We start from the raw sequence: 26021 nt of genomic DNA on the forward strand, positions 1-26021 counted from the left end.
TTTTATAATCCTTTCTCGGTTGAAGGCTCACGTCGAGTCTTCACATAAGCCTGGCGTCATGGAGACACGGTGAAATATCCGGAAGCATGTGGAAAAACGTAGCCCGCATAGACACTAACCAGTTATTAAAATGACAACTGTGGGTTCCTGGCCGAGAATGCCGGAGTTATTGAAGAAGGGCGAGTGACCGGGAAGATTTACTGTACGGAGTAGTTAATATCAAAAGGTGTGAATATCAAAGAGGAGGGAGTGGTAAATGTAAGGTAACTCCGGACAGTGTAGCCCCGGAGCCCAGCAGCCTGTAACTCGTATGAAGAGTTTAATTACATTATCAGATGGCCGGAAATAGTCGACTCTATACGGAGTACTCCGTAGTTAGTCTTGTGTTTTGTGCCGTTATCATTTAATGTCGTCGGCTATTTTTGACGCCCCGAAAGTTAAAAGTTGCCCAGAGTTCAACCGAGACCAACCTCTGGCTTGCTTCCGGCTGAATGTTCTGCAAAACCCCGTCAGACTTAACCGGTGCTCTAGAAACGCCATTAGCTTTCACCTCAGGCAACGTTGTACAGAAGGGACGTTCTTGGTTCAACATGCTCCCGAAGCCGGCCTGGCTAGAGGAGAAAAGCACGCCGAAGGATACGCAAGATGATGACGATGAGGAAGATTACATGTCCATGGCCATCCTTGAACCGCCGAAGCCCAGTAGAGCGAAAGAAACCTACACCCAAAGATGCCTCCGCACACAGAGAGAGGTGTGTTTAGGCGAAATCACCATTCCCAGCCCAAGACCCCTTCATCAGCGTCGAACCATAATAACCCTTCCTCCCCTAGGCTAGAATGTCGGAGAGACTAACAATAATGTCATTAAAACCATATACAGTCCGAAGCGAAAGCCCGTGTCCCTTCAAAGGCCGAACTTGCCGCTGCAGAAGCTGCCCGTCGCGATGAGGCTCTCGCGAAAAGTACGCTCGATCCGTCCAATAAAGGGTTTCAGATGATGGCTCGGCTAGGATACAAACCAGGAACTGCTCTGGGCAAAGATTATTCTGCGGAGCATCCTTCGGGCCGGAACGAGTGGAATCGCCGTATTACAGAACCCTTAAGCATATCTGTGAAGGAGGATAGAGGTGGAATTGGAATGGATACCGAGAAGAAACGGAAATTCAGAGAGGAAGTGGAAGAGGAGGCAAAAAAGGTGAAAACCGAGCAAGTTGATTTTCGGGAGAGAGTAAGGCTTGAAAGAGAGGCACGAAGGGCGGAAGCTCAGTTCCATGCTGCGCAAAAAGTCGCTGAGAGATTGGATACGGAATCCGAAGAGAAACAACAGGACCCTGTAAACGCTATCTCCACGCCAACAGCTGAGGAAAAAGCCAATGGCGGTGCTAATGGTGCAAACCCTGATGATGCTAACACAAAGAAGCGCCCTATCAAGCGCATTTCACAGATCAACATCCTTTATCGTGGGCTTGCTCGAGCGCGGGAAGAAAAGGTCATTGAAGATCAGGCTCAACGGCGACGATATGAATCCCTTTCATCACGCGATCAGAGCTTCTTCTCCCGCAATGCACCCGGACTTCCTACCTATAATGACACTGATCTTGACACAGACGACAAGTTAGCCCTGGGTCGAAATGCCGAAGGAGATATCGTGGAGGTCGAATGTGATCTCGAGGAAGATCCGGAGCTGGAAGAGTTTAACGCCTTGAGCCCGCAGGAGAAGCTGACACGCATCGTGGCGTACCTGCGTGAGAAACACAACTATTGTTTCTGGTGCAAATACCGATACGAAACCCCAGAGATGGATGGATGCCCTGGCGTAACAGAAGAGCAGCATGATTGATACTTCTGCGAGATATACGCCGAGCCACCCATGTTATTAAGTATACGGAGCCAAGGCCGCGGCTCCTGAAAGGAGAACTGTGTCCTGTTTGGGTACAGAACTCTGTCCGTTCCGATAAATTTTTAAGGATCATGGCCACTCATCTACCAGCATCAAATCAAATGCACGATATCAGATCATAACCATGACCTTGGGCGTAGAGGTATGGCCTTTTCTCTATTATATCTGGGGTAATTGTTATTTAATGCGAATAATCGCAGAAATATAATCCTGGGATTTATTGGATGAACAGTTCTGAGACATTTCAAAAGGGTTTTACCGGCGAAGCCACCCATAACGATATGCTCTCGCGGCGGGACCTTCGGGGCCATCTGGGCCATCGGGGCCTTAAATCAAAATCAGCGTTAATGAAGGGGCTGGAGCTGATATATTTTCTATGTACTCCGTACCGCCAGTCTAATGACTGGGATTTGAAAACAAAAATGGCAAAGCTATATGCATTTGTACTGGATAGCTATTTGACGGGAAAGGAGCATCGAATGAAATTGACTTTATCCTGGGAGCTTTCCACTCCACGCGAAGAGATAAGCCTTGGGGCTTTTGTCCAATATATCTTACTTGGGCAGACATCTCCAATGCTAAAACTTGCAAGGGATTCTTTTTTTTAAAGTGAGAACGCAAGCGATCTTAATTGGAACAAAGGGAAGTGTTGCTCAGCTGTGCGAGATGTCCACTCATTGTTTCGAGTTGACCTCGATGGAGAGAAAGGCAATTTAGTTACCATTGATTTGCCCAATTGATCCTTTCTTACATCAAAACAAAAAGACCAGGGGATTTAATCAGTCTGCATTGCTTGTATGCCTTGTCAGGATACAAATCGACCAGTATCTTTTAGCATAAAACCAAGAACGCACCGCCATCCGAAAAACACCTGAATGTAGAAAAAGCTCCTTGGAAATAGGAAACTCGTTGTAGAATTCACTATGCAATGAAAAAGAACAAATATCCTCCCAGTTTAAACATTCCCATATGCAATTCGCAGCTGGAGCGGTTTTTAAAAAAATCTGCTTCCTATAGTCCCACTAACCCGGATGCGCCGTTATAATTCCCGAAAAATGCACGAAGACTGTGGGAGAAGGAAATCCGCCGATATCATAGAGGATGGTTGTCAAACTACGGAATTTCTGCGTCGACGCCGAGGGTTTCAAGGAGCTTCTGCAAGGAACGATTTTCCATGTCGCAAAGCGTATCAAAGCAATCCTCGCAGATGCGAAGAAAACAGAATGTGCACCTCCACAAGTGTGGGAAGTCCTCCCTTTTGCAAGTCATACATGGAAGCGAATGGTGAGTATTACGCGTCTTTAAGAAAGACCGGTGGGATGAGAAGCACAGGAAATGCGAACGCTTGAGCGGCGGAGCAACGTGACACTTGGAAACAATTTGAGTACCAGTTTCCGAAGAGTCGTCCACTAGTTATCTTGTAAATTCTGCTTGTTGAGGTGAGGGAATGAGAGGGAGGCTCACCTATGTGAGGCGACATTTTTGCTTTCGAGTGGGACTCGGATTCCCCCTCGGTCTTTTTGAAAGCCGTAGACGGGCCTGAGCTCTCTGTCTCTGTCTGCTCCTGGATATCGGGAAGAGTTGCTTTAAACGCGTCTTTCTTGCTGTTCTTGTGTGAACAGTTCTTCTAGCTCTTCGATAGCTTATGAGAAAGCTTGGAAGGAATATGTATGAAGCCCATTATAAATAATAAACCAGGGAAGTATCAGAGCACGTGCCAAAAAGAATTCACGCTAGTAATGGGAAAGAGTTGCTGTAAAAATGCTCTGTGGTATTTGAGGATGCTTCCTGACGGAGAGAGAGAGGTTTTGCGAAACTAGACCTGTGCTCCTCTATAAATGCCTGGATGGATCTGTTGCCAGCGACATAAGCGACTGATCAGCTAAGCACTGCTGGATCAGAGCTGGGTTTTGACGGTGCAGAGCACCCAGATAAGGGTGCTCAGCATATCAAATACCTGTGCAGGTCTTCATAGGGCTAGTCTTCTACCAGCTCACTCAAGAAGATACAAAGGCATTTAACTCTGAAACAGACAACAATACTTTTGATAAACTTGCTGTGAAAGGAGTTTATATAGTACATTTCAGCCCCCAGAAGCTGGAATTTCATGTGCGCAAAGACGTCTCTGTTTGTCCAAGTTTGACATAAATCCACTGTCAATATCTGTGCAAACAAGTTATTTGCACCAGCTGAAAGAATATCCTCAAATATGACTAGGAATCTAGGAGGACAGCCCATTGGGCCTCCTGGGAACCAAACAGGTATCTGGAACAGAAACCTGCTTCAGAGAAAACTGAATGCTGCTTTACAGCACAGACCAGCACATCTGGTGCTATAAATCAGGTCCAGAAAGAGTTCCTAGAAAAATAGTGCTTGTATAGAATCGAGGAGAGAGGTATGGCAATAGCAAATGGCAGTGTTGGTTGCTGGCATATGGTTCTGTGGAGTGGTGTGGTTGAAAGCATGCTTTGCAACAAAACTCAAGTGTAGCTATTTGTGCTAACTCATGTGGTTATTGTTCTCCATTCCTACTCTGTAGTGATGGAGCAATTGGTCAATCTAGCAAAAGAAGCTCCTAAAAGACAGACTGATGGAAGTTTTGATGAAACAGCTATCTGGGCGAGGAAATTCCGCTTCCAGAAATCGACGTGTGCAGGATCGCCTCACCTGGAGACTTGGCAGGAAGCATGGTGGACATGCTAATGTTAGTTTATCCTGATCTTAAGTACCAGATTTGTGAAGAGACTTGTCAAGGAAGTGAAATGTATCAGAATGTCACTATAAAGCAACCCCTGCCCAGGGAAGATGTAGTGGATTTCCTGCTCCCAGTGATCCTCCTTCTTTCATTTGCCTCAGAAGGATTGGCGTGAAAATTGTGAACCAAACTAGTTAGGGATCTACTAATGAATTGAACAACGCGATTGAAGACCCTTCTACTCACCAAGTTAGATGTCTGTCTGGCACTCATACACAAGTCAGAGCCACCCAGATGTCCTACACACCCACACAGGCCTTGGGAGGTGTCATGATATCCATGTCATGATATCTGAGCGGATAACACTTCCAGTGGATCAGTAGTTTCACACGACAGTCAGAAGCCTCACTCAAATTCACCGACCTGTTCTACTGAAGGGCGACACAATTTTCTACTTCCTTGTTTTTCGCAACCAATAGATCATCTGCATGCATGTCCAGTCAGACCAATGAGCTGTTGTGTTTGAGATTTGCTCACCTGATCTCAAACAGTGCCGGTATGCAAATCAAGCACTGTAAAATCCTAACCAGCCAGTTCTCAATTTCAAGAACTCGTGGCCGGGAATGACTAGTCCTTGATACAATTTTGCGGTGATAAGGGCTAATGTGTGCCTCTGTGCTGGTGCTCGGTTCTCCCTATAAGAGGCTGTCTGTGATCCCAAATACAACAAAGAATTCTTGATTGCATTGAAACATCTCATTCAAAAAGCTCAGTTTTCAGGGTCACCCTTGCTTGAATCACTTATTCCAAAGTTTTGTTTCAGGCAGTGATGACAGTCACAACATCAGACAATGCCAATGAGCAACCATTGTCTGATACTGCAGATGTACGGCTGCAGTTGAAGGAGCATTGTGACTTGCTTGATATTGTTGACAAGTTGCAGTCTCAGGGTTGGCCTTCCTCAGATCATTGTTTGTGGAGAGCAATCTGCAGGCAAAAGTTCTCTTTTAGAGGCAATCAGTGGTTTGTCTTTCCCAACCAAGGATAATCTCTGCACAAGATTTGTAACAGAGCTTATCCTTTGCTGAAATCTGCCACCCGCCATTAAAATCTCGATAGTCCTAGGCGCTGACTGTACTGATGAGGAGGAAGACACACTGAGCCAGTTCAGCTCCTCCATGTCAATTGACAATCCCAGCCTGGATCAAGTAGTTGAAGATGCAAAAGCTGCTATAGGCCTTTTCACCTCTGGTATGGGAAAAGTATTCAGATCCAGAAGAGAACCCAGAAAAATGACTCAAGGTCATGCATGAATGAGTGTTTCTCACTGTAAAGCACACTGATTGCCATGAATGCCTTAGTACCAGTCTTTTCTTGAGCCCCAGAGGATCTGTCCTGTTCTGCTCTGATGGCAAGGTCAAGGTCAATCAGAAAGACCCAGCAGAAAAAGTTATTCTTGTCTTCATTCACTAGTAGGTTTGAGGAGAGATGTTGCTTTGAATCAGGCCTCCTTTTTTATACAGGGACATGTACCCTTTGATGCAGCCCTCCATCCCAATTAGCAGAGAGACCCTTGAGCTACTCTTAAAGATAAATTTCCTGTAGTCTCAGACAACAACACAACAGTGAACCTGATTCAGTGGCTTATCACTGGCCAGTAGCTTTGTGGGTGAGCTTGACTTTATATGTTTGCTGGGTGGTGGAGGAAAGCTTGTGTTGACATGATCAGAAGACTGTTTTCACCCAGTGGTGCTGCTTGAATCTTGATGTGTTTGACAGAACCAGCTCTGATTACTGACAGCCTTTGAAGCAGTCCTCTTCTGGTTCCTTGTCAGAACACATAAACTTCTTCAAATGCCCAAGATATCATCCAGCTTACCACCAACATAGATGGTCTCATGATGATAGTATCAAGCAACATTGGTGACCTCACACTCAGTTGCTTCGCACAGAAGCTGCCCTTCCTCATCATGTTCCAGATATTGCCATGAATCTTTGACTATCAGTGGTGTATCTGGTTTGTCTGCATGATGCACTTTCCAACACATCATGGCCCAACCAGCAATACAGCATGCACATCTGATAACTCCATCAATCACTAGTTGTTCTTTCATGCCATCCTTCATAATCTCAATACAGCATTCTGTTCTGTGGGTGATGATGGTAGGGTCAAATCCAAGCTGCTTGCAGTCCATCTGGAGTAACCCAAGAATCAGACACAAAGCAGAGACCCTTCTTATTGACATCAAAGCTTTCTGACACTATCCCTTCAAGTCAGTCAAACACCCACAATTGCAGGAAGGGCCCGCAGAGGGTAAACCCCAGAATATAATGCCATGAATCCTGGCCCACTAAGACCTCCCTGGCATATCTCCCTAGATCAAGCCATGTGCTTGATGGGCTGTTGTATTTTCAGTTGTTTTTCAGTTCCCCCAGGATGAGAATCCAGGACCACCCGCATCTGGAGTCTTTGGTGGCATCCAGGTCATCAACAAAACCAATATCAAGTTTCCACGCCGCGATGGATCCTTCCAGAGGCTGAGTGGGCTGCGCAAGCAGCCTTCAGTCAATCTTTAGCATAGAATTATGTGCCTCCACAAGCTGCATGAGCTCTCTGATGACATCAGCCAATCACTTGAGCACATCTTTTCCATTGCATGCTCCGGCCAGCCCTCCCATCCCCTCTCTTCATCATACAGCGGGCTCTCTTCCTCCTGGAGACTACCTAAGACGGCACGTGCGTTCACATCAAGACCCGCGATATTCCCAAAAAAAGCTTCGAAAAATCCGGGGATGTCGGCATGGAGGCCAACAATGTCGTTCACTATTAACATATTCGAGCTTCTGCCGCCAGGCCAAACCTTTTCACAGTGCGGCGCGGGGATGCCCTGAAGAGGACGGCCTTTCCACCAAATCTACAAATGAGAACAGGGGCGGTATGGGCCAAGGTAAGACCCAGCTGGGTTTGATATCGACAGTCCCTACTTCTGCATCAGGTTTCCGCGTCGTGCTGGTTGCTCATGCAGTGTCCCTTTTCCGTCGCATTAAGGGAGAACTGCCCCGTCAGCTCAGGTGAAAGCCATTCAACCCTGGCTTGTCCATAACTCCATGAGAGCCGTACGGAGCTCTCGCCATAATTTCACAAGTCAACGCCCTCGTTGCTAAACATAAACAACAAGAAAACACCAAGCCTTTCAATAAAGATGAACAAGAAAACTGTAAAAGGTTAGCCGAGATGCGCACAGCCCACAGTTCGGATAATTCTGGCTTCCGGCCAGAGTCGCTAGCGCCTTGGCGCCTGGACGGTTGCAAGTTCCTTTGGGAGAGGAGCATATGGCAAAGTCTTCTCGGCAACTAATAGGAAAGGCGAAGTAGTTGCTGTCAAAGTCATCGAGCGCAGTGTAAGGATAGCCCACCAGGTTAACCGCGAAAGTCACACGCTCAAAGGGCTCCAGAACCTAACCGAAGTGCATGGGGCCGACAAAAGGATTTCGCGGTTTAGAGAGGTCATCTACCAGAACGGGGAGGAAGCTTACACCCCTAAAATCTTCGAAGAGGTCGCTCTTGTTATTGAACCCGCTGTTTCCAGCACTTTTGCCCATATTGTTGCAGACAATGTGTAAGGCTCCTTTCTTTCTATGTTTGTTTGAGAAGACTCATTTAGCAAGGCTGTGGGACAGTGGCCTCGTGCAATGTGGACAGTCTGGCTTTGATCTTACACCTGTCTCATAAAGCTACTTGATAAAGAAACCACGTAACTACAAGCGTATTGAAGGAAGTCAGAATACAGATATATATTATCTATATTAAAGGGGTTGGCTCGCGGTCATGGATTGCCACCACATGGTTTTGTTTGCGTCACCGTTCCGGGTGCATTTCGGCCGTCCTCCTGTTGTATCCCATAGTACGGGCATCCCAAATTTGTCCGTCTTCCGTTTCGAAAGTCCTTAGTAATACGGGCGCCGAACAAGCATTCGGCCATCCTCCTGCTCTGTTGAGCTTTGTTTGGCCATCCGCTTCTACCATGCCCTTGGTATTCTCTCCCTAGGGTGGGTTAAGTGAGCGAAAAGAAGTGAGGATAAGATAGATAGTTTGGGGTTCTGCATTTAAAACGCAGGAAGACTCGCCCACCAGTATGTCAGTCGGAACTGAGCAGCAGATATGTACCTCCACAGGCTGATCCCGAGTCAAATGAACCTCATCACAAGATACCGATGCAGCTGTTACAACACTGTTGTAACTGTTGTGCATTCAGTGACAAAGCCACCCCCAGTAAACCCAGCTAAGTGTGCCTCGGAACATTCTTTAATGCATTCAGAACTCAGCATTGCTACCTTCACAAGCATGGGGAAGTAGCTGTAGTGTATGATGTCGGAGATAGCGACATGCGGCAAGAAGGGCTTATGTGGTAGGCTCTGAAGGATTTGGATTGGATTCCTGCAGATCATTCTTTACTATCCGTAATTGGCTGCTGGTTGGTCCATGCGCCTCGCGGTATTATAGTCGGACTGATTATATCATGTGACAGCACCCCCTTTCTGGAACAAGCTATCATTTACTTGCTTTCACTAAAACACACTTCATGGCGACACATTCATTGAATGCATTTCCTAGCTGTTGTCATGCCGAGCGTTCTCCATCTTCTCAATGAGAAAATTACATATTCAGTTGCTAAAGAGCGAGAAGTCAATATTCTTCATCAACTTGGTTACTATGAGCAACAAAACAGCTTCTTCTCTCACCTGAATGACAACCGTTCTTGGATGAAACAAATAGTTGCCCACCACTTGGGCCTGCCATCGAGCGATGTTTGCCATATTGCTGAAAGACAGGATTGGCTGAATGGCAGTTTCAATGTTTGTGTCCCGGTGACTATCGATAACTGGAAGTGCAAGGAGCAGCCTGGGAACCGTGTCCTTCTGAGATTTCCTCTTCCATACCGAGTTGGTGGAGCTTCCCAGGAAGGAAACGGGAATGAAAAGATTCAATGTGAAGCTGGCACCTATGCGTGGCTCCAAGAAAACTGCCCGGAGGTACCGATTCCTCAGTTATATGGCTTTGCTCTCTCAACCGGCGAAACAGTATGGGACCAAATATTTACCCATCTTAAAGCCCACAATTGACATTAGTTGTCTAGTTCACTCGGGTTGCGAACCTACCTTTCTTAAGCCGGTGGCTTCAACTTTTCCGTCGCAAGATCTTCTCCTGGATTGGCAGATCTGTGCCATCTGCTTACGCCCGGCACTCAGACAAAACTCTGGCTTCGATGGCTAGTATGGCTACCACAGGTTATATGCTGATTGAGTTCATCGAGGGGAGACAAGGTGCAATGCTCTCAAACACATGGTCTGATGGTCAGCAGGACATCAAGCGACGAACCAACCTTTTTCGAGGCCTTTCCCGGATTTTGCTCAATATCAGCCGAAAACCCTTGCCTCGAATTGGCTCTTTCATCATTGACGAGAATGGTTACTTGAGGCTGGTTAATCGTCCCCTCTCATTCGACATCCAGATACTGGAGAACGAGAAAATACCAACCCACATACACCGCGATTTCACATACTCTACGGTCGAGTCGTATGTTATGGATATTCTTGGAGCCCATGACAGCCGCCTCCATAAGCAACCTAATGCGGTGAATGATATACCTGATTGTGTTTCTCAAATGGCGGCATTGGCGGCGATGCGAACGCTTTTTCCGATGTTTTTCCGGCGGGAATTCCGCCGTCGACCGTTTGTCTTCTCTTTACCAGACCTCCACCAAAGCAACATATTTGTCGATAAAAATTGGCATGTCACATGTCTCGTGGACCTTGAATGGGCATGCGCTCGGCCAATTGAGATGGTTGAACCTCCATACTGGTTGACAAACAAGAGCGTTGACAACATGCTCTTAGAGGAGTATGATCCGCTTCGGAAGGAATTCATGGCTGCTCTTGTGGAGGAAGAAAGAAGGATATCCAAATGTGTCACAAGAGAGGACTCGGATTTGCCACTCTTGTCTGAGGTCATGGAGCAGGCATGGACTACAGGCACTTTCTGGTATACTCTAGCTTTATCTAGCCCGACTGGCCTGTTTGGATTGTTCTATAGGCATATCCAACCATTATTGGCAGGAGGCAAATCAAGGGAATTTGGCGAGGTTATGCCCTTCTATTGGGAGAAGGATGTTGGCAGGTTTGTTGCTGGAAAACTTGCTGATAAGAAACAGTATGATACTGATCTTCGTCTGGCATTCACTGAGGCCAAACAGCTATGATTGATTACACTATAATTGACACATTTGTAGCAGCTGCTTGGCTTTTCACGTCAGTAACATCTTTCTCAGGCTTGATCCTCAGCGATTTTCTTGGGTTCTAGATTGGGTTGCGCTCCCCTCCTCCCTTAAATGCCTTTCCACAGCTTCACCCACAGCTTGGAATCCTATTTGAGCCTGGTTGTTTGCTCGCTTTTCCTGGGCAGCCCTCCCCGAGGAAGTGAGTTGTTGAAGAGTCTTGACATCCGCTTTGACTCCCACCGTGGCTTCATTGATACTGATTTTATCAGGATCTTGCCTGTTGGAATCTTCTCTGTCAGACATCTTGAGGTTTTCCGTTCTTCGGTTCCGAATCCGAGATATCTATTTGTAAATAGGAGGTCGATCGTCTACTTCCTTGTGAGCAGTGTATAGTACGAAGACCAGATGTACAAACCCTTCTCAGACGGTGAATTGGATGGGTTATTGTAATATCTGCGGGGATAGAGGTGGGTGGATTATGGTCAGGTTTGAGTGCCGTGTCTAGGAGGCCATCCAGATCTGGCTCAAACTGGAGACGCTTTGAACTCCCTTTAATTGCTCTAGGAATTGTCCGTTTTATACCCCTTAGGGCCCACAGATAGTTGCTGGTTTAGTTCAGGGAGCAGCAGGCTGTGCTTTTAGCTGCATGTTATCTCCAAATCAGGCGCCATGCATGAGTCTGCCAGATGAAGTGATGATTGATGCATCCTCTGATTGTTGCCAACGCATGGCCTTTACGTCAAGGAAATATCTCTATTGGCCGCCCCTCCTTCACAAAAGATTCTTGTCCCTACAACTCCACAGTGTAATGGGTAACGCTCATTAGTATTCAATGAATGACGAGAAATGAGTGAGGCAATATTATCTTTGGGGATATGAGCAAATTTTCATCCCATCTATTGCTCTTCAATTGGTCCTTGGCCTCTCTTGTGTCTCAGCATCACGTCCCATGGTATTCACTCATCAAGACCTCACGCTACACAATATGGTTGTTGATGAAAGATATTCAGCTTTGGCTATTGGATTGGGATCATTCTGACTGGTATTCTGTGTACTTTGATGGACAACGTTGACTCATCAAAGCCGTCCGACATGAGCATGTAGCCAATAAATATGCACAAAACTGGCAAGCAACCTTCTACACCTACACAATGCTGCAACGCAGCAGTCGAGGATGGTACCAACACCGTCTTCATGAAATTTAAAGGGCGAGTCCATCTCACAAGTCCTTAATGGCTATGATGGCAGGAGTAAACATCAGCATTCAGAACACAGGGGCCTTTGACTGGAGGACTTTGGACGCACTCGCGCTACAGAAGGGTGACCTAAAACCTTTGGCGCCCACAAGTCAGCCAGGCCAAAGGTGATGCTCCCAGGTCCCCACAGGTCCATTATTGGAAATCTATGAACTCCTAGGGCGCTGGAAAACTTGCTAGTACCCTGTGAATTCAGGCGGAAGAGCAAAGTTCGATTTTTAGTGAAGAGCGTTGGATGAACGGGCGCGTCGGGACTTGTGCCTGCTCCGGTGACTCAAACAACTGGTCTAAGGGCCTCGCTGGTTTATGGAATGCGGCCTTAAGGCGTGTGTGGACTTAAGGCTGCTTGCTACAAGCTCCATTGGCTTGTGAGCCCCGGGGTTCAGTCACCGCTCCGCAGCGCTCTTCCGCGAAAAATCCCGTAAATAAAGTCCCGCTGGGGTGATCAAGTTTGGGATAAGAGAAAAACAGAGAGCGTCCGGGCCTTGACTCTATTTTTTCGGCTCCCGGCATGGTTGACAATTTACCATGATCTATTCATTGTTTCGCTTGAGCAACATGCAAAACTATGCCGGGGAATATCGAGATTACTCATGATCCTGTGCAAGCAAGTTCAAAAAAGCCTGGCGAGCGATAATAATAAAACAAGACCAAAGTAAAGACGAGGAATCCAAATGAAGTCGCATGGAAATGATGGAGCAAAATGTGTGTCGGAAAAACGCCACCACAGTCTTGGCTTTGCGGGTACCCCGCCGATCGACCATTGGCGGCGATGTGTCAGAGAATGCCCCGCCAATCACTCGATTCAGGTGGTTGACGTCATCGAGTGAATTGTGAGATCTGTACTCCGTACGGAGTACAATGATATTCATTCAGGGAGTGTGGCATGGTGCAAAACTGTAAACTCTAGATGGCATCCTAATATCTATATAGCACTTGTTAAAACTCTCAAGTAACAGAATGCTGAGATGGTAGAACCGTCACGTCGCAGAAACAAGAAATGGCCGAAAATTCTGGGAAATTTACCTTTCACCAGCTTTCCAATCACCCGCAGCGTCTCCGTCAACTTCGCCGCGGATTTGTATACAGGATTGGCTCCAGTCCAGTTAGAATCCAAACTGGCTGCCAGTTTCAAGCCTTCAGAATTTATATCTTTTTTGAAAACTATTTCTTTTGACTTTGTGCTCTTGAGATAATATAGAATCTGCTTGAACACTGTCCAGCTCTCTCTATTAAGTCTGCTGTTGAATCTTGCCAGAGAATTAACTGCAAATGCAGTAGCTGGTCTTGTACACATAACTAGAAACTGTAGAGAGCCCAGGTCTTTCTTGTAATTTGTAGATGTAGTCTGCTTGTCAACTTCATTTTTGAAAATCTGATCTGATGTGAATTTGATGCTCATTTCTTTCTTTATTAGTGTTTTGAAAGGTTTACAGTCTTCTATTTCATATTTAGTCAGTAGATTTTTAATATACTGTTTCTGGTTTACAAAAAGATCTTCATTCAGCTGCTTTTGAATCTGCATGCTTAGATAATAATTTTATTCTGTAATCTTCTTGATATTGAAGTGTTTTTGAAGCTTCTTGATGAGCTATTCTATCTTAGCTTTGTTAGGTCTCATTATACAGCAGTTGTTGACATGTAGAATTAGGTAGATTTGCTTTCTCTTGTGATAGAGTAGCCCTGTATTGTATAGAGAGATCTGAAATCTTAGAGATTTCAGATAGCCAGTAGCTGCTTGATATCAAAGTCTAGCAGCTTGCTTCAACTTATAGAGTCTCTGATATAGAATAGTACTGAGCTGTTATCTAGCTGTAAGATGTAGCATGTATTTTAGAAATGCTGCTAAAGGTTCACAGCTTCTACTTCAAATATAAGGATATTAGATCTCAACATGCTACTTTTCTAGCTGTACAGCACAAAGATATGTTGTTTTAAATTTCCTAATTAGATCCAGAATCTACACTTTATTTTTTTTGCTATAATCTCCCTTTCAACTTTTTCTCTAACTACTAATCTACACAGTCTTGCCAGCTACTCTACAAGCTCACCAGCTCTTCAAATCAGTAAAGATAAGCTCTCTACAGCTACAAATTCCAATCTTGAAAGAGTTTATAAGCTTGCTAACTAGAGATTAGCAATATACAGACTTTCTTGTGAGATTCTCTTTGCAAAAAAAGCTTTAAAGATACTTTTAGCAGGCTGATATAGAGCTCAAGAGCATTACTAGATATTTTCTTTAAACAATTTTGTGTGTTGCATGGCTAGATTTACTTGACTTATTGTGACAGATCTCCATTATATAGCTAGTATGACTTAATATTTACTATATTATTTCTTTTGTTATACTGATATTCAATGTAACTTCTATTTGCAAATAAATAATACAGCCCTCACTCTAGCTCTGACTGCTTCAAGCAAGAAAATCAGTACATCAAACTTTTACAAATCAGTGAAAGCTAAAGATCTTTGTCCAAGCACGATTTCTGAAGTTCATGTTCTTAGTGGTAGTTGAATCTACAAAAATCAAGTCAAACTTGCAGGATATCTTGACTTTCTGATGACGGATGCACTATAAGAATGAATGTATTCAGATAATATTAACCACATTTTGACCACATTTTACAAAAAGTACTTTAATTTCTTTAAAAGAACAGACCCTGTATACAAGATCAAGTCTTTTATTTATATTAATGTAATGAAGAAAATGAAACTTCCAGATATTCAGATCCAGATTTCAGAACTCAGTAATAACTTAAAGAATCTAAAGTCTACAGAAGATGTGTCTGCTGTTGTATTACTGTGGGCTATTCAGCAGCTTATCAAAAAGTTATAAAGAAAGTTTACAAAGAATAACTCTGAAAATATATATAAACTATTGCTTTTATTGAAGTATGTAGTATGAATCAGATCTGTAGATCACCAGCTTAAATAAAATAAAGACTGAGAGCAAGACAACAAAGCAATAATTCTGAAATATATGGATCTTATTATTTATTATTATTATTATTATTCATTATAGTCTTATACAGTCAGTGATTATGAAGACTATCTAACAGCTTCTCTGTTAGGATTTACTTAGTATACATTGTAGAAACTGAATAAAGAAAAAAATTCAAAGTATTTCAAGATAATATAAGATGTTCTTTCTCTACAAAAGTCAAATAGCAGATAGAGCATAATATTAATTTTAAAGGAAAATAATAATTCTTGTAGCAATGTAATACAAATCAAAAAGAAATAAAATTAGCATATTTGGGAAAGCTACTGTCTAGTAGCTATTTCAGTATATTTCAGAAATAAAACTAGCCATTTTAAGCTTAATTTAGTTTCAAAAATAAAATTTAAAGATAGTTAAGAAATATCAAGTTCTTGTTAAATTTTTCTTCTTTTAGTATAATAAGCTGAGCAGTCTACACAATTACAGAAATAGCATAAATTGAAAGAGTAGTCAGATAATCTTATTAGATAAGCTCTGAAATATCTATAATCAAGCTTTAATTAGCAAATAGTTGACTATATCTTCTTAGATATAGAAAGAGTAGATGCTTTCCATCTGAGTTTTATTTTGAATTGAGAGTAGTGATTTGTAGAACTTTCTCTACTAAAAAGATCTTCAAATCACTTTATCATTGCTTGTTCTTTTATTTGTCTTTTTATATAAGTAAGAGATATATATCTTTCAGAACAAACTTGATTCAATTCTGTAGCTTTCTTTACTACTAGATTAGCTTCTTCATTTCCATGTATAATTACATGTGCAGGAATCCAATGAAGATGTAGATTAATTTGCTGATTTTTAAAAGACTTAGCAGTTTTACTTATAGATTGAAGATAATATAAGTCAGAATTAAGATCTTGATTCATGAGTCTCTGAATAGCAGCTTGATTATTAGAAAATATCCAGATATCTGATATTGATCTTGATTAAGACTGAGAGATAGAACTTACTAATTTAAATGCTTTATCTATAGCAAACAGTTCTGCATCAAAAACTTCAAGATATTTTTCTAGATTCCATGAAAATCTAATATTATCTTGTAGATTGTATATACCAGCACCAGCATATTGACTTTTTTCAGCTTTAGATCCATCTGAATAGAGAATTAAAGATCTATTTTCCAGATTTTTAATTCTATTTATGTGACTATCTTTAGCTGTTTTCTTGTCTGAATTTTCAATTTGAATATCTATCAAATCAGCTAGATTTTCAGACCAAGATACATTCCATTTTGCTTTGATTCTCTCTGTTTTTAGAGAAGGTAATATATTTGAAATCATTGAACAAATTCTGAATAGTTGACTTGGATACTTTTTTTGTTTATTAATTTTTCTTCTTTTTCTTTTTTTTTTAGTTGATATTTGTACAACATATTCATTGTTTAATTCTGATTAATTCTAATCTAAAAACCTTTCCTAATCAAGATCAACACCATTATTATAAGGTGGAAAGCTAGAAGATACTCTTTTTTTAATTACATATTCTTTTGGCATTTTTAATAGTCTATAAGCATAGTTTCAGTATAGTCTATTAAACCTTACTTTAGCAGGAGGAATAGCAGCTTCAATCTCTATAGCATAAATTGAAAAAGTTTTAAAAGCTTCTAGAATCTTTCTTAAAGCAGAGTTTTGAAGTTCCTTATACTTTTGAAGAAGATTCTTTTGATTTTTCCACCAAATTTGAACATCATAATCAGCTACTAAAGTAATACAAGCTATATAAAGTTGTCTTATAGCTTGAAAAGTAAGATCTTTTTCAGTATTTGAAAGTCTGATTATTTGATTAAGAACTCTTTCAGCAGCTGATATCTTAATTTTAACATGGTTCTTGAAAGTAAGAGTATTGTCAAGCCAAATATCTAATCATCTTACTAGCTTTTTTGATTTAAAAACTTGATCATGTAGTTTAACTGAGTTATCTTCACTAAATGATTTAGTAAAGTGGATTAACTCAGTTTTTTCCATATCAAATTAAACTACATGAGAATCTTGTCTATTAGACATTGCTTGTAAAGCTTTATCTAACTTAAAGCAGTTTTCTTCTAATAAGAAAGAGGAAACAACAAGTTCAGTATCATCTATATAACTAGAAATTCTGATATCTTTAAGATCTAGATCATTATTATTCTTAAAGAGAAATATAGTATATATAGAGAAAAGTATTGGAGATAGAGGTGAATCTTGAGAAATTCTAATATTTATAGATATCTTTTCTTGTTGTTTCTCACCATCAAAAACCAGTTGGATTTTTCTTGTTTGCATAAAATGAAAAATCTATATAGCTAGTAATTTAGGTAGTTGCAAATCAGAAAAGACTTTTAAAAGTCTATTTAGTGAAATATAGTCAAATGCTTCTTTTATATTAATAAAAAGAGCTGAGGCTACCAATTTATTGGCTTTTGCTAATTGAATATCATGTACTAAGCTCATTACAGCATCTATAGCAGAGCATTGCTTCTTTCCTCCAAACTAATCAAAATATAGTAGTTTATTTTAGGAGGCCCAATAAGAAAGTCTAGAAGCAATAAAACTCTCTATAACTTTTCCCAAGCAGTTAAGTAGAGAAATGATTCTGTAAGATTTTAATAATGAAGCTTTTCTATTTGGTTTCTTTAAAATAACTCCAGTAGCTTCTCTCCAGATTTCTGGATGATATTTCTTTTCAAATAGTATAGAGTATAACTTGAAAAATCTATCTTTAAGTACTGGATAGATTTTTTATAGTATAAGAAAGGATATATCATCTGGGCCAGGTGTACTGGTTTTGGAGTCTGAAAAAATAGAGTTCTTGATCTCTATTTCTTGAAGATTAGGCCATTCTCAATCTGGATTTTCATGATATTCATTTCAATTTATTGGTAGATAACTTGATAGTTCTCTGAAAAGAGTTTTTATAAAAGCATTACATTTCTCTTTAAATGAAATAGCTTTATTTTCTATTTCATTTTCAGAGTTTGAGAATTCTAGAATAGGAGTTTTTTCCACTCTTTTTTCTTTGGTATATTTATATGCTTTAAAAATCTCTTTTCCTTGAGCACTTTCCAGAAATTCATTCCAACAAGATGACTTTGCCTCTTTAATAGCATTAAAGTAGTCATTTCTAGTTTGTTGAAAGAACTTGAAATATATAGATCTGAATACACAAAATTCTCATACTGCCAAGGCAGGAGCAGAGGCTGCAGCTACTACTGTTATTGACAAAAACTTTCAAAGGGATATCAAGATTGGCCCTACAGATAATAATATTAATCTTGATGCTGAAGAAGAAAGTTCTGATAATGCTGTCAAAGCTGTGAATAGAATTATTTGTAATGCAAGCTCAGATATCTTACTCCCAAATATGGATAAGAAGATGTGAATGGCTTTGCTTGAAGAATTTACTGCCAATGCTACCAATATTGAAATATCTATTATGGAAAAGTATGGATCTGATAATAGGCTGATGGCTGATGCAGGGCATCTCAAGTGAATGAAAATAGATAACAATAACAACAATAATAACAATGAAGATTTTACAAAAGATTCTGGTGATGAACTCTTTAATCTGAACTAGATGCTCAATACAACTGAAGCAGAGACTTCTGATTACTTAACTGTGTATTTTTAGTTGAATTTGAACTTCAACAAACCAATGATTTTAAATGTCAGACTGGAGCCTTAGCAAGTCACTGAAGTTGCTTGGAAATTAACTCAGAAGATGTCATCAATTGGTGGAGGTATTCTTGCAGATAAAGCTGGACTTGAAAAAACTGTACAGTGTTGTACTTTGATTCTCAAAGCAAAAGAGTAGCAGTTGACAGAACTCTATTATTCTACTTTAATTATCTGTTCAAATAAAGTGGTCACTAACTAGATTGAGTAGATTGTTTGTTTCTTCTGTGATACTATTTGACTGATTCTTTTTTATGGTGTCTTGAGTAGTGATGGAATTACTGATAAAAGTCTTAAAAAATATATTGTTAATAAAGCAATGTTGAAATCTAAATATGACAACCTTGACAAGAATGACTCAGCAACAGCCTCAACTGTCATTATTATGTTATATTCAACATGGTGTTGCTGAATGTACCAGATCTTTAATAATCTAGCTGTACAGCCTAAGATCTCTAAACCTGTTATACAACTAGATAAACCCTTTCTTGGTCTGCTTGACTGGCCAACTAAAAACTTATTTTAGTGTGTGATACTTGACAAAGACTAAGATTAAGAATTTAAGAATATCTGTCCACAGAGCTGTCTTCTTAATCTCAAGAAATTATATTTGGATTGTGTCAGCAACTTTGATAATGAACAGAGCTTTCAATTTGTTCAGCTTTTTACAGTTACTCAACAAAGAATTCTTGCATATGAACTTTAATTTTTAAGAGATTAATGAGCTGCTAAAAGTCTACAAAGAGGCACTTATATACAGTATAGGTAATTTTCACATTCTTCATCTGTTACTATACAACCAGCTATTTCAATGTAACTTAATATCATCTTATTCTGCAATGCTTGTCTTGCCTCAAATTCTAAATTATATTCAGCTTCAGCATACTTACAGTCACACAATAGATCTTGAGAGCAAACAGAAAATCATTACTACCAGCAGGAATATCTCTAGTTATATCATGTGAATAATCAAATGTTAAATGGTACAGATCAAATAACTTGTACAGTATTACTAAGTGTATTCATATCTTGTTGCATTGCTAAAAAAAGAATCTGCTAGTAACACAGAGAAACCTTTCAAGAATAGAAATAATATCAGCAGAGACTTTAATATAGCTATTGATTGATAACTTAGATATGTGTTTTTCTCTTTTATCTTGGAAAATGTATTCATGTCAACAGTTGACAAGCACAAAGGCAATCTTTTCCAAGATATTGATTAAAAACAGCGTTTATCTTGAGGAAATATCTGATTGATAAGCAGAATGATCACCAACACTAATATTTTCTGAATTCTAGCAAACCATGTATGAATTACAGAATTTCTTTATGCCACAACATCAAAATATCTATGACTCACAACACATGCTCTTTTCACAACTCAGTCAATTCTTCTTCAAAATGGACGAAACCACATTCATTTGAAAGCTATTCCTCTGCCTAACAACCTCTCCAATTTTCATGTGAATTGCCTTGCCGGTTGTTGAGATATAAGTGGAAATAGATGGTGCCAGCCTCATGCCTGTCAGAAACACTTCTCACACTATTACTCAGCAACTATATAATCTTTTCATCTGAATTTTGAGAGACAAGCTCAATAACACTCTTTAAACAAACTACCAAATTTTCCTTACTATATCTCTACTATTTGTTGTGTTATTGCACTCTTTTTATCTGAAAAATCTCTTACCAGACACTCTTATTTTGATTTTCCTTGCCAAGACTCTCGCTTACTCACATTTTGTTGAGGTGTGCCAAGCTAAGCTAGAGCTCTTATCTTATCTTATCTACTTCTATCTTATCTCTCTGCCCCTTCTCATCTGATCTTTGCTCCCCAGGTCTCACACCAGCACTAAATCAGCTCTATCAACTTGATACTCTTGGTATAGCTGAGCCAAATTGATCTCTGCAAATTCTGACCAATCTCTACTAAATACTAGTATATTCTATACTGTTTGGTAGCTGAGAAATCAGAATTAATTAGTGAAAAATAGCTTTTTAAATACTTATAGTAACTAAGTTTTTGAACTAGAAATAAGCTATAATATAGGCTACCTTGCAAATCAGAGCAGTTTTTATTAATTTTTCTGCATTTAAGAAAAAAATCAAGCTAGATTTCTAGTGACTTAACAGGTTTACTATCTTTTCCATCTGATAAAAGATATGCTAGCTTTCTGGTGCTGCTACATCTGAAAAAACCACCTGATCTTCTTACTTTTCTGCTTAGAATATATCTTATTTTTATAGTATTGGCTCTGGCATCTTGAATGTGAGTCTTTACTACTAAATTTAAGAATACTCTCAGCTGGTTTCTGAAAGCTTTTCTGCAAAAAGCTCTCTAGTTTGATACTTCTCTTCAAAAAGTATACTTGCTAGTATTAATTTAACTGATTTTTGAGACATAATTGCTCATATCTCTTAAATTTACTAGCTTGCCCTCTTGCCCTCTACTCCTCTAATAGTTTTTTCATAGTTTTTATCCAAGAAGCTGTTCCTGTGATTACAGTCTTTAAAAAAAACTATATAGTTTGCTAGTTCTCTCAAAAAACTAGTTCAGAATTTAATAGATGTGGCTCTGGCTAAAGAAAAACTTTCTACATTGAGATTTTCAGCTCTCAGTAAAATAACTGAACTAGTTTGGGTTAACTAGCAAGTGGAATACAAAATAACTCTAGAAGATTTTCTTAAGAAAGTAATTTTAAAAGATTATCTTCTGTTTTCTTATTCAAGAAGATACTTTTTAAAACATAGTCAAAATGTCTTCTACTTCTGATTCTTCTTCTGAATCTGAACAGCAAGATCTAAAGTCAATTCTTAAGCTTCTTGCTAAAGAATCTCAGAAGAAGAATCATGTTCTTGTGCAAAAAGAACTAAATGCTTGTATCTTAAGTATTCAAAAAATCTTTTCTTTTAAAGAAAAAGAAGATACTACTGTTTTTGAAAACTCTGAACTTCAAAATCTTGAGAAAAGAATTATACAGCTTGAAAATCAGAAAAAGATAGCTACTGACAGTAGTAATACTTCACAAAGCTGCTCTCAAGAGAAAATATCTACTAGTAATGCTTCCAAATCATATTCTTCTGCTCTAAAAACTAGACTAAATACTGAATCTTCAGTTAAATCTTCTTTACTCTCTAAAGTAAATGATAAAGAAGATAAAAAATAATTCTCTAAGCCAAAACTCTTTAGAGAAAGAAGACTAATTCTCAAGATGAATACTCAAGTACTTGAAAAGATCAGTAACAAAGCTTTCTTCTTCAGAAATAGAATAAATAATAGCTTTACTGAAGCAAATATTACTGAAAAATCAGTTATTTCTTCAATTGCTAAGTCATTTAGAAACCAATCTCTAATTCTAATAACAACAGAAGACTTTTCAGCTGATTTTCTTCAAAAACACAAGCAAACTTGGATATCTATATTCTCAGATCTAATAAACTTTGATATAGAGAGCATGAAAATTCACAAAGATAAGCACTGGAGAGTCTTTGTAGTTCATGGTATCTCTACAGAGATCTTCAATATAGAGAATAGATTATCTCTTCTAAAAGAGAAGGTAGAAATCTTTAACTTTATTTCTTTAAAAAGAACCCCAATCTGGCTATCTTCTGCTAAAAATAGAATACAAAAAAGACATGCATCTGCTGTCTTTCATGTTCAAAATACTACAATAGCTGAAAATCTGAAAACAGTTGTAATTACTGGACAGAATCTTAAAGTTTGTAAATACAAACAGTCAGAAAGATTTAGAAGCACTGTGCAATGCTTTAACTGTCAAATCTATAAACATACAGCACCAAACTGTAAAAAAGAAGCTAGATGTGATATCTGTGCTCAAAAACATCAAACAAGTATGCATAAATGCTTAATTTGTAGGATTACTGGAAGAAAATGTATACACTCTACATTAAAATGTGCTAATTGTCTAGAAAATCATGTGGCTAAAAGTATAAAGTGTGTTTTCTTCAAAAAATCCAACTATTCAGCACAAAATACTAGTAAATTAATGCAACTAGTAACAGCTGAGCAAAATCTTTCCAGAACTAAACCTGTTTCTAAGAGATCTCATGAAACAGATTCTGAAGATGAAAATCAAGTTGTAATCTCTAAGAAGAAGATTGAAGTTAGACCACCATTTATTAATTTATGTTAAACAAAACTTCGAATACTTTTTCAAAATTGATCTTTCTTCAGAGTAATATTGGAAGAAATGAAAAGTCAATGCATATATATCTTGATATTGAGTTTGAAAAGAAAATTGATTATATTTTATTTCAGGAACCATAGATGAGCTCAGATAATTAGTATTACAAATGTAGATCTAGACCAATCAAGCATTGAACAACATCAGGTGTTCAGAGATATTCACATGACCCCAACTCTGAACATATAAGAATCACACAATTTGTATGAATCATGGGAACCCCAGCATTCAGTCTTCAAGTAAGAGAATCTCTATATTCTACACACAACTTCCTCCCATCAGTTGCAGGCATCATATCTACTTAGCTCTTTCATATTTCTAATTCTGGGAAAATCTATATGATCTACAACCAGTTTCCCTAACATTCTGAACACTTCAATATACAATTGTCTAAGTTAGTACAATATCATCAAGATCCACAAGATAAATCACAATAACATCTCACATTGCAGACCCAACAGAGGTAGATACCAACATAAAGAAGATAAACATTAATAAAGATGCTGGTAGCAGTGAAGCTACCATCAGCAAGACACCAGCAGATAATACAGACAACAGAGATATATCTCTCAATATATTAAACAAAACTCAAAGAAAGAAGATCTTTGAAGAAAAGAAAACATGCCTGCAAAAGAATCTAGCAGATATATATAAACAAAACAAGATACACAGACTTCAGAAGCAGATAGAATACAAGCAGAGAATAGTAAACAACAATTTCTCTTTAGAGTTCCTCTTACACATACAATTAATAGAGGAGTCAGATGATTTTGATAATGTGAAGCTCTTAAAAGCATCTTACTATCATGGCAAATCACTTAACAAGTGCAAATTGTAGCTAGCTTTAATAAGATAACAGTTTCACCTGAGAAAATCATTACAAAAGACATCAGATGCAGTCAGAATTAATTAAGTATTCAGTTATTTTCATAACAAACTCCAGATGCATTGGCAGATGTTGAAAATAGAGAAAGAATAACTACTCATATTATGAAATAAATTCAAGATATGATGTAAGAACAATATTGAATCTGAGATAACTTATAGTCAAGATACAATGCAGCATTATTATAACATTATTCAACAAGAGAATCAATCCATACTTTTATTTTTTATATACATTGCCAAACTCAAACAGGACCTGAATAATTTACCAGATAAATTCTTTTGTGTATTCTTTCTACAGACAAAGCTCAGATTAATTATCTGAGCTGAACTAAATAAACTGCAACATCAATTAAAAACAGTTACAGAATTATGAGAACAAGTGACACTTATTAAGTTTATTCTAGAAAAAAAGAAGCAAAGTTAGTGGGACAAGAACCAAAATAAGAAGAAATAGAAAATCTTAATCTCTTAAGAGAAAGATGCATCTCAACAAGATAACAAAAAAGATTATCCACAACCAAAGAAAACACCAGTAAAACTACTTTCAAAAATGTTAAAAGAAAAATACAAACAACAAATAAATGAAGAGCTCTGTCTAAGATATAGTTAATCAGACTATAGAGCAAAGTTCTGTACAAACAGCTCCAACAAGTTCCAGCAGACAGACAAAAAGAACAAGAATCAGACAAAAACTAGAGCTACAAAGCCCATGCAAGATCCAGATCAAACATTAGAAAGACAAAGTGTTAATCTAATAGAGAAGACAAGCAGGCACAGTATGTGTCTGTCAGCTATACTGACTATATCGTCAGATAGTCTTATGAAGCAAGCTGTACTGTTGGACTCAGATACCACAGTGGACAGTATCTTCTACAAATTAGCATCTCAATTAGGCTGGGATCAACCAGAGACACCTATGAGAGTCATTAAGATATTGAACAGAGCTGAGACTGATTAATATAACATCTACAAGATTCAACTCACTATAACAGACTCTAGAGAAACCACAAAGATGATAAAACATATATTTACAGTAATCAACATGGTTGATATAAACATAGTTCTAGGCATGTTATAGTTAGAAGATTTCAACCCAGATATAGACTGGAAGAATAAGACATAGCATTATTAATTCTCAGAAAAAACAGTGAAACTTCTGAATATAGATAGATTTCTTCAAGCAGTGTGCATCAAGAACAAATTCTCTTATACTATTTTCATATCAGACAACAACCAAGTTCTGACAGAAGTGCCTGAGTAATTGAGAAAGTATAAAAATATTTTCTCAGAAGATAAAGCAGCAGAGTTACTGAAATTAATAAAGATTAGTCATCTAATTATTCTTAAAAACAGCTGCAAGCTCTTATACATGCCAATCTATAGACTATCACCCAAGCAGACAGAGATTTTACAAGAGTATATCAAGAACAAGTTATGTAAGAATTGAATATATTCATCACAAAGTTCAGCAGGGGCTTCAGTATTGTTTGCACTCAAGATTAATAAAGAACTCAGACTCTATATTGATTATTATGGTCTCAACACAATCACAGTGAAGAATCACTATCTCTTGCTATTGATAGACAAGATATTAAGCCAGCTGGCAGAAGCACACTACTTTTTCAAGATAGATCTACATAATATCTACTACTGGATTAGGATTAAAGAAGAAGATGAATAAAACAAAGTTTGAAAGTTTTGAGTATCTTGTTATGTCTTTTGAATTATCAAACACACTAGTGACCTTCCAGTCCTATATCAATAGAGTGCTGGCAGGCCTGGTTGATATATGCTGTGTAGTTTACCTAGATAATATTCTTATCTTCTTAATCTCAGAGAAGAAGCATGAGAAGTATATTAGATTAGTTATAGAGTATCTAAGAGAATACCAGTTGTTTGCAAAGCTTGCTAAGTGCACTTTTAAAAGACAAATAATCTCATATCTCAGATATATTATTAATACTGAGGGTATTAAGATGGAGCCAAAGCAGGTACAAATAATTATAGAGTGGCTCTTGCCACAAAGTTTCCATAATATTCAGGTATTTCTAGGTTTTGCAAACTTCTATTGAAGGTTCATACAAAAGTACTTAGTTATCATGGCACTATTGACAGATCTCTTGAAAGACAGTGAAAATAGATGAAAGAA

The 26021-nt window shown here is 38.8% G+C and overlaps 3 protein-coding genes across 3 annotated transcripts; 2 read left to right on the forward strand and 1 right to left on the reverse strand.

Moving 5' to 3' along the window:
* Positions 1-590: 590 nt before the first annotated feature.
* Positions 591-2008, forward strand: D8B26_001094 (uncharacterized protein; the record flags this gene model as incomplete). The annotated part of the gene is made up of 2 exons (XM_003070733.2): positions 591-752; positions 881-2008. The coding sequence occupies 2 exons, from the start codon at positions 591-593 to the stop codon at positions 1838-1840; spliced, it is 1122 nt and encodes a 373-aa protein (XP_003070779.1). The 3' UTR covers positions 1841-2008.
* Positions 2009-8406: 6398 nt separating this feature from the next.
* Positions 8407-8923, reverse strand: D8B26_001095 (uncharacterized protein). The gene is made up of 2 exons (XM_066123434.1): positions 8727-8923; positions 8407-8639 (listed from the first exon to the last, which is right to left on the reverse strand). The coding sequence occupies exons 1-2, from the start codon at positions 8844-8846 to the stop codon at positions 8454-8456; spliced, it is 306 nt and encodes a 101-aa protein (XP_065979508.1). The 5' UTR covers positions 8847-8923; the 3' UTR covers positions 8407-8453.
* A 258-nt stretch (positions 8924-9181) lies between these two features.
* On the forward strand, positions 9182-11674 carry D8B26_001096 (uncharacterized protein). Its single transcript, XM_003070731.2, has 2 exons — positions 9182-9676; positions 9733-11674. The coding sequence occupies exons 1-2, from the start codon at positions 9197-9199 to the stop codon at positions 10852-10854; spliced, it is 1602 nt and encodes a 533-aa protein (XP_003070777.1). The 5' UTR covers positions 9182-9196; the 3' UTR covers positions 10855-11674.
* The last annotated feature ends 14347 nt before the right edge of the window (positions 11675-26021 follow it).

The sequence above is a fragment of the Coccidioides posadasii genome, chromosome 1, assembly GCF_018416015.2.
Source record: "Coccidioides posadasii str. Silveira chromosome 1, complete sequence".
Taxonomy (NCBI): domain Eukaryota; kingdom Fungi; phylum Ascomycota; class Eurotiomycetes; order Onygenales; family Onygenaceae; genus Coccidioides; species Coccidioides posadasii.